Source organism: Sinocyclocheilus rhinocerous, unplaced genomic scaffold, assembly GCF_001515625.1.
Source record: "Sinocyclocheilus rhinocerous isolate Xijiao unplaced genomic scaffold, SAMN03320098_v1.1 scaffold4100, whole genome shotgun sequence".
In the NCBI taxonomy this organism is placed as follows: Eukaryota; Metazoa; Chordata; class Actinopteri; order Cypriniformes; family Cyprinidae; genus Sinocyclocheilus; species Sinocyclocheilus rhinocerous.
In genome coordinates, this window is record NW_015648132.1 from 30272 (window position 1) to 38434 (window position 8163).

The window sequence follows — 8163 nt, forward strand, 5'->3', positions numbered from 1 at the left end:
GTGTGTGAGTGAGTAAGTGAGAGAGTGTGTGTGTGAGTGAGAGAGTGAGTGTGTGTGAAAGTGTGTGTGTGTGTGAGTGAGTGAGTGAGTGAGTGAGTGAGTGAGTGAGTGAGTGAGTGAGTGAGTGAGTGAGTGAGTGAGTGAGTGAGTGTGTGTGAAGGTGTATATATATATATATATATACACCTTGCTACGTGTACTGCGTTAGGCTAACCGAGACTTGTCATTTGCACTTATATATTGTTGCTCTTTTGTTAGTTTTGACTGCTTTTATTGTCCTCATTTGTAAGTCGCTTTGGATAAAAGCGTCTGCTAAATGACTAAATGTAAATGTAAATATATAGAGAGCATGTTGCGTCTGTAATATTCCACAGATATTTCTAGTTTTTGAAAATTTGCTTGGTATATTTTTAAAATATCATCGAAAATTTCCATTTAGCCTTTTTAGGCCATTATTTTATTCTTTCACAGTCTTGTCATTCACAATCATTTTTAATGTTTGTCATATTTATGTTTTGTCAAACTTCATACATACAGTCAAACCAAAATTTGTTCAGACACCTTCAAAATTTCACACATTATCATAGTTTATTCGCTAGAGTTTAGAAAATGGTAATAAAATATGACAAGAACTCAGAGTTAAACTGTGTCAGAACAAATTCAGGTCAGGTCAAAGTGTTTGAATAATTTTGGTCCCAAATTTTTATCAGTTTTACTGGTAGTCCACTGTATGAAGCATTTTTGGGTATAATATGTCACAGTTTACTTTATTTTGCTATCCTTACTTACATGAATAAACGATAGTGTCCTGCACCCACTAGTAAAAAAATATCAAAAATTATATCTGGTGTCTGAATAATTTTTGGTTTGATTGTATATCTTCTTTTCATTTTGTAAAACCAAAAATGATTAGATGTCCTCCTCATTACTACAGTTTGTTTTTGTGTCATGTTTGTTCCATTTACAAGTTTCCTTGTAAATCATGAATTTATTAAAATTCATAGAAAAAACATTTCTGCCATCTGTGGTCACATCATTTGTCTTTGTCGTCCGTGATTGTTGTTGAGTGAAATGTACTGTATATACGTATGTCACCATGTATCTCGTCAGTATATGCATAGTTACAACTTGTCTAAAATAACTTTGACCTCATGCCATTAACTGAGAGGAAATGAACATGCTATTCTGTCATCATTTACTCACCTTCAAGTGTTTTGAAACCTGCATGACTCACTTTATTTCGTAAGCACAAAAGGGGTCCAAGGCTGTTTTTTCCATACAGTGAAAGTGAATGGTGACCCTGGCTGGCAAGCAAGACTGTCAAGACAACATGTTCATTGAATCTATTTTTTATGAAGCTTGACAGACACTTTCACTGTATCAAAGCAAGCAGTGTAAATATTCTGCTAAACCTTTCCTGTTGTGTACAACAGAAGAAATAAAGTCGTATGGGTTTAGAACAACTAGAGAGTGAGTAAATGAAAAGAATAAAAAAATAAATCACTCTGTTCAATATATTACCGAAAAATACTATCCTGACCTGAACGTAGGTTAATCAAATTGCAAAATTAGGTATGCTGAGGGTTCAAAATAATTTCATATAGGTCCTAATAATTTAATTTACTGTAGATCCTAATTTGTACCTTTAAGGCACTAATATGAAACGTACCCATCCCATTGACAGCTTTTGTACTATTTTTCTGAGAGTGTAACACCAAATGTCTCAAATATAGGCTGCAAATTTATGGTAAAAACTGTGTCTTGAAAATATTTCCTGAAAAATCTCTCATGTACTTTGTATTGTGATCACTAGACGTCATGCTTGTGTTCCTCTCATGCTAATGCAGTTATTTTATTTGCAGTAGATGGCAGAATGCATGAATATGTAAAACAGAAATTCTTTGTTATGAATGGACAGTTATGAAGCAGTTAAGTTTATATACTGTACATAGACTAATTTGTACCTTTAAGGCACTAATATGAAACGTACCCATCCCATTGACAGCTTTTGTACTATATTTCTGAGAGTGTAACACCAAATGTCTCAAATATAGGCTGCAAATTTATGGTAAAAACTGTCTTGAAAATATTTCCTGAAAAATCTCTCATGTACTTTGTATTGTGATCACTAGACGTCATGCTTGTGTTCCTCTCATGCTAATGCAGTTATTTTATTTGCAGTAGATGGCAGAATGCATGAATATGTAAAACAGAAATTCTTTGTTATGAATGGACAGTTATGAAGCAGTTAAGTTTATATACTGTACATAGAACAGCACAGTTTTATCACACACACACACACACATATATATATATATATATATATAAGGGACAACTGAGGGACTCAACTTGAACAAATGTTCAAATGTTCATTGATGCTCCAGAAGGAAACAAGATGCATTAAGAGCCGGGGGGTGAAAATGTGTAAATTTTTCTGATTTTGTTTAAATATTATATATTTTTTTAAATTTAGCACTGCCCTTCAGAAGCTTCAGAAGATACTTACATGTTTCCCAGAAGAAAAAATCGGTACAATTTACCCTGATCATCAAATTCAAAATACCTCATAAATGATTCATTGATTTGTTGGATGGACTTCCTACCAGGAATGCACTATATTGCATGGTCTATATTTTCTACTCCTGATTGCAGGGTGCTCAACATAAACAGTATTTAATACTAATACATACTTTGCATGAACTGTGTCTTACAGCTCTGCCGCTTCACAGCACCTGTGCCTCATCTGGCCGTGTATACAGGCATTTGTGAAGCGCAGTCCACTGCCTCCCCCGGGCTCATGACACTGCCCAACAGTGCTGCCTGCCCGTCTCCCATCAGCGTCGCCATTGACAGCACTCCAGCCTCTGAGAGGAGGTTTGACGGCAATGGAGGGCCTTCCTCCTCCCATTTCCCATCTATTGCAGAGGCGTCAGTATCAGAGGAAGAGAACCAGCCACCTGCCCCAAAGTCTCGCATGGCTCTGTCACTGAGCAGACTCCTCCGCAGAGGATGCAACGCTCCATCCGTCTTTGCCAGCCTATCCCCAAAATGTGCTGTGGCTTCAGGAGGAGGCAAAGTACAGCCGCTTGGAGTGGAGCCGCTTGCACAACCTCAGCCCAGAAGAATTGCAAAGTTAGTACACGCACTTTTTGGCCTTTATTTTGATGTGATTTTACAATATATGACAAGTAACCAAACTGCTTTCACAGCTTTTTTCAAATCAAAGTTGACATGCCACCTGAATGCCGCATCTACCCCATTGATTCAGAAGATGAGGAGGACGACAGTCCTGATACAACAAGAGGAGGTGTGAAAGAAATCATTTGTCCATGGGAAACTGTCACCAAGAAAGATGGAGCTGGATAGACGAGTCATAGACGAGTCAGTAGAGAGGAAGAAAGTACACTGAACTAACACTTGTGTCATAAATATTTTGTCTTACAACCCCGAGAATGCTGTAGTAGTAATGTATGAAGTAATGTATGATAGCTTAGGTAGTGCCTACATGTTATTGTAGCCAATGATTTGGTTATAATATCTTTAAATGTTGGTTTTATATACATAAATTCGTATTCTGATGTCACTGTTCTTTTATGACTGAAGGGGCCTTATTTTAAGAGATTTTTTTGTTTGTTTAACTATCATCAGTTTCTTTAGTGGTGCGGACAAAAGATTTTGTACTTGGCTTGGTCACTGTTTTATATAGCTGCAAAACATGCATACATGTGAATTGCTTTAAGAAATGTTATTTTCATAGAAGTAAATCTAGTGAGGCAGTAAAGCGGAATGTGAGTACACATTTGCTGTCTGAATGTATAACCTTTAAAATGTTTACAGTTCACTTCAGAATGTGAATTTGTTCATGACTCATGTTTAAATTGTGTAAGTGCCTCAATAAATCATTCAAAGGTAGTTATTTTGATGTGCAATTGGTGTATATACTGCATATATTTAGTATCCAGTGTAACTGGCATTTTGTATATTCTTTATTCTATATTTTGTTCCTTTTCGTATCAAATGTCTCTACACTACAGAGGAAACTAGAAAAAAAACTGTAATGATGGGGACTTTTATTTTAACTCAAAGTAACCTAACTCTAGCTTCTTATTTTCATAGCAGCATTATTCAACGCTATTGGTCTTGCAAGCACAAAACCACAAGTTATTGCCTGACTATACTGTTTAATTTAATTTTATGTTATTTATCACTGTTAATTTAGGATCGTTTGTTTGTTTATTATTTATTTAATGCAAAGGTGTTTTATTTTCCATTTTATTGTATTTTTATTTTATGTTTCCTTATATTTGGAATGCCATGAACACACATTTTCAGTCATGTATTTTTATCTGCAGATCGTGATGTTTTTATTTTAAGTGGACTTTTATTTTCCGGAAGTTCTGTGACTGTATTGACTGGCTGGCTTCACAGCCCTCTGCGGTTGAACAGCAGAGAGTAGCCGGATGTCGCAGTACAGTTTTTTTAAGTACATGAACACCTTTGTAAAGCCGAACGGTTGTTGCGTTTCACTTTGCGACTCGGTAAGTCGTTCAAATCAAACAGGTTCGCATGTGAGTCCCCCTTTAAACGATGAAAGTTTCAAAATAGTAACAACAAGTAGCGGTATGTGACAATTCATCTGCTTCTCATGTAACGTTATTGTTGCTCAGCGCACATTTCACTTGATCCACTAGTGTCTGTTACTACATACATGCAGCTGTCGCGACGAGGATCTGGCCTGCTATACCTGGCCTGTTTAGTCTTATTAAACGTCGCAAATGTGATTGTTTTTCAAATGTATGAGCTTCATAGCAGCACAAGCTTCTCATTTCCTGCCATGTCGCATCGGTGATTAATGTGTAACAGTAAGCGATAATAAGTGTTATAAACGAAATGTGTGTCGTGGTCTGTTTATTCTCTAAACCAAAACACTGTCATAATGCTGAATATGTATGATTATACTATTTGTGCTGGAATATATTAAGTATTTGATGAACTAGTGCTGGGACACACCTACTAATCATCAACAAATTGCGGATATGTCTCTTTTCCACTTGATGGACACTGACGAGCTATCAAGGTGCTTATTATATATTAATAAAATCTGGCCTAATTTAGCTCAGTTCTTCTATCTGCATGCTCGTCACGAGCTGGTAAAAAAAAGAGGCATTTCTGGTTATTACATAAGCATCTGCATTGCTGTTATGCAAACACGTATCTATAACTTCATGGCATAATTTGCCTGTTTGGCTTTGGGATACTGTATAATGATTATGTATTTGTATATGTACAAAGTTTCATTACAAATGCCTGTCCTCTCTTTCACAAGGCCTTCAAGATGCTCTCTAACTGTGAGTGGAAATGAGGCTGAAATCTGTTACTGTGGATCTCATAAAAAAAGGTATTGTGCACTTTAATATTGATTTGATTAAGAAATCATCTGTACTGCCAGCATGGCAAATTTAGAATTTCTGATCTACTCCAGAAGGGCGTGTCTATCCATATTATGTTTTTCTGTCTGGTTAATGGGGTATGGGGTTACCTGCATCACTTGCCATTTGCTCATGTGTATTATGTGTTTTTTTAGCGTTATTTTTTGTGGCTGATTGTTAAAGGCAGGTGTGGACCTGCACAATAAAGAATGTCAGAGAGGTTTATGTCTTTTCCCTTGCCAGTGTACTAGGCCTGAACACTGCATGTCTGAACTCTGTTTCTCAAGTAAAGTTGGAATGTTCTTGAAAGATAATCCCTTTCTGGGATACGTAAGGAATAGTGTGCAGCCAGTCTGTCTTTGCTACAGAATACACTCCAGCAGGGTGATCAGGACCCACGCATAAAAATTACTTATCTTATATTAAAGATTCTGTTAAGGAAAATAGTTTGTTATGCTTTAAACCAGTGATTCTCAACCTTTTCTCTTGAAGACCACTCATTGTCTAACACAATATTCAATGCCACCCCCCATACAGACTAAAATATTGACAAAGCTGCTTGTTTTTAAACTTTTTATTATCTTATTAATAAATGTATTATTATTTTATTAAATTAACCACTTGATTTATTGGATTCATTTTGTGATTCCACAAGTATTAAAAAATGCATGTTCTTCAGTAAAAACAGTATTTATTGATAAAAAAAAAGATTTAGATTTTATGTATTTTTTAGCATTTCAATTTTGATTACAGTTAAAATATTTAACATATTAGTAATAATTTATTAATGGTTGTGGAGGCCCACTGGTTGTGATCCACTGTATTAAACAATCAGCTGCAATGTAACATGTTTTTATCTGTTTATGCTAACCATAAAATGAATACTGAACTACTATATTTGAACTACTAAGTTGCACAGTGCCGCCAATTAGCTGTTCTGACTGTTTCGCATCATCTTAAAAATATTTAGAAATATTATGAAGTGTTCCAGAGAGCCATGTGATAAGCCAGCCAGGTTTTAATATTAACTTGTGTTATTGATTTTTTTTTTCCATAGTTGGCAGGAGACAATGTACTGTAATCTAATACTACTTCTCAAAGAAAAGGGCACAACTTGCCATGGGTTGTGAAACTCTGCTGTAATGTTTAGACTTACAGCAATAGGAAAACATTTAAATAGTCTCAAAAGACTTGTCAAATATTAGGTAACAGCCTCAAAAGAAAATTATTTCTTCTTTCCACCCCACCTCTCTTCTCTTGGGATGGGAGGGTGGGATTGGCGTATCGATAGACTCTGGATGCTGATGAGCTCATAATGAAGAATGCATTAGCTAAAAAGATGGACCACGCTTTCACAAAGCAATAACTCAATCATACAGTTAGACATTGATTTGGTTGCTCTTTAAGAACAGCTTTCAGTAACACTTCTCTAATATTCCGATCTATACCCATTAAATCAGTTGTTACAAAGTCCATCCAAAGGGTTGTTCCACTCAAAAATGAAAATTCTATCATTTACTCACCCTTATGTCGTTCCACACCTGTAAGTTGTTATGCTAACTCTTTAGAATAGGGAACACATATTCACTGTTAACTAAGAGTTTTCCCTGAACAAACTCCTAATTTGCTGCTTATTAATAGTTAGTAAGCTAGTTGTTAAGTTTAGGTATGGGGTCAGATTAAGGGATCTAAAATATGCTCATGCAGAATAAGCTATTAATATGTGCTTTATAAGTACTAATAACCAGCCAATATGCTAGTAATATGCATGCTAATAAGAAACTAATTAATAGTGAGAACTGGTCCTTAAAATAAAGTGTTACCGAAAATCCTTACATATAAATGCTGGATAAAAAAAACGGACAATTGAACAAAATTGATCTAATTTGTTTGAGAAGGCTTTGCAGGCTCCTTCATGTTATGAATACATTGGAGATTGTCATGAAATAAGCAGATAAATGCTGAGGAAAACATTATATGTTTTCATTTATTTTAATCCCTTCTGTGCTTTTTCCTCAGTGTCCTTTCTTGGCTACTGAAAAATTAATTGGAATATTTTAACATGAGCCTGGCTTCCGAAGGACTCTCCTTCATTTGAGCCCAGCATGTGCCAGATAATTAACCCTTTAACCTTTTTCTGATTGGAGAGAAGTGCTGGCCTTTCATAAAAATACCATTGCTAAGTTATCTTCTCTCTAAACGTAGATACTAAATGAAATGGCCAAAATGACTCTATTTAATAGGTGGTTGGACAGCCATGATAATGCACTCTAATGTGATAAATAAATGCCATTTTAAATGGAGTGGATGGAAAGAGAGTGAGATTGCATGAGGAGAGGTCGGGTGTTGTTTTAAAGCTCTTGACAGTCTAGTAATCACATAATTTACTAGTGTGTTATGTTTGTACACTTCTTGTAAATTAATAATAAATTATTTTTTTTTAAACTAGCAAAATGCATCCTTAATTCTTCAGTGACCATATGATTTTGCCTACATTTTAATTATGTATATGGCTGTAGACCACCAGTATGAGGACTTTGTTGTGTGCTTCTAGTTTAATGTGCTTCAAGCCAGCAGCTTCACTTTGAACTGGTGTAATAATGTCATGCTTCATCTAATGAGTCATTTTATGCTGGCATATTCTAATACCACACTGTCACTTCTAATGAGTTTCATAAACATTTGCTTTGAAATTTAATTGAATAAACCTGTCATTCTGAAAATGTGATATGGA

General features: G+C 35.4%; 2 protein-coding genes across 2 annotated transcripts in view; both read left to right on the forward strand.

Moving 5' to 3' along the window:
• The window catches only part of LOC107709642 (regulator of G-protein signaling 9-like), a 14932-nt gene extending 11465 nt beyond the window's left edge, over positions 1 to 3467 (forward strand). Inside the window, exons 18-19 of the mRNA XM_016514216.1 lie at positions 2714 to 3132; positions 3210 to 3467. Of these exons, the coding sequence (XP_016369702.1) occupies positions 2714 to 3132; positions 3210 to 3366 (576 nt within the window). The 3' untranslated portion in view covers positions 3367 to 3467. The remainder of the gene's footprint in view (positions 1 to 2713; positions 3133 to 3209) is intronic.
• A 973-nt stretch (positions 3468 to 4440) lies between these two features.
• Positions 4441 to 8163, forward strand: part of LOC107709647 (MKL/myocardin-like protein 1) — a 37250-nt gene continuing 33527 nt past the window's right edge. Inside the window, exons 1-2 of the mRNA XM_016514221.1 lie at positions 4441 to 4538; positions 5327 to 5398. The gene's annotated coding sequence lies outside the window, so the exon portion shown is untranslated. The remainder of the gene's footprint in view (positions 4539 to 5326; positions 5399 to 8163) is intronic.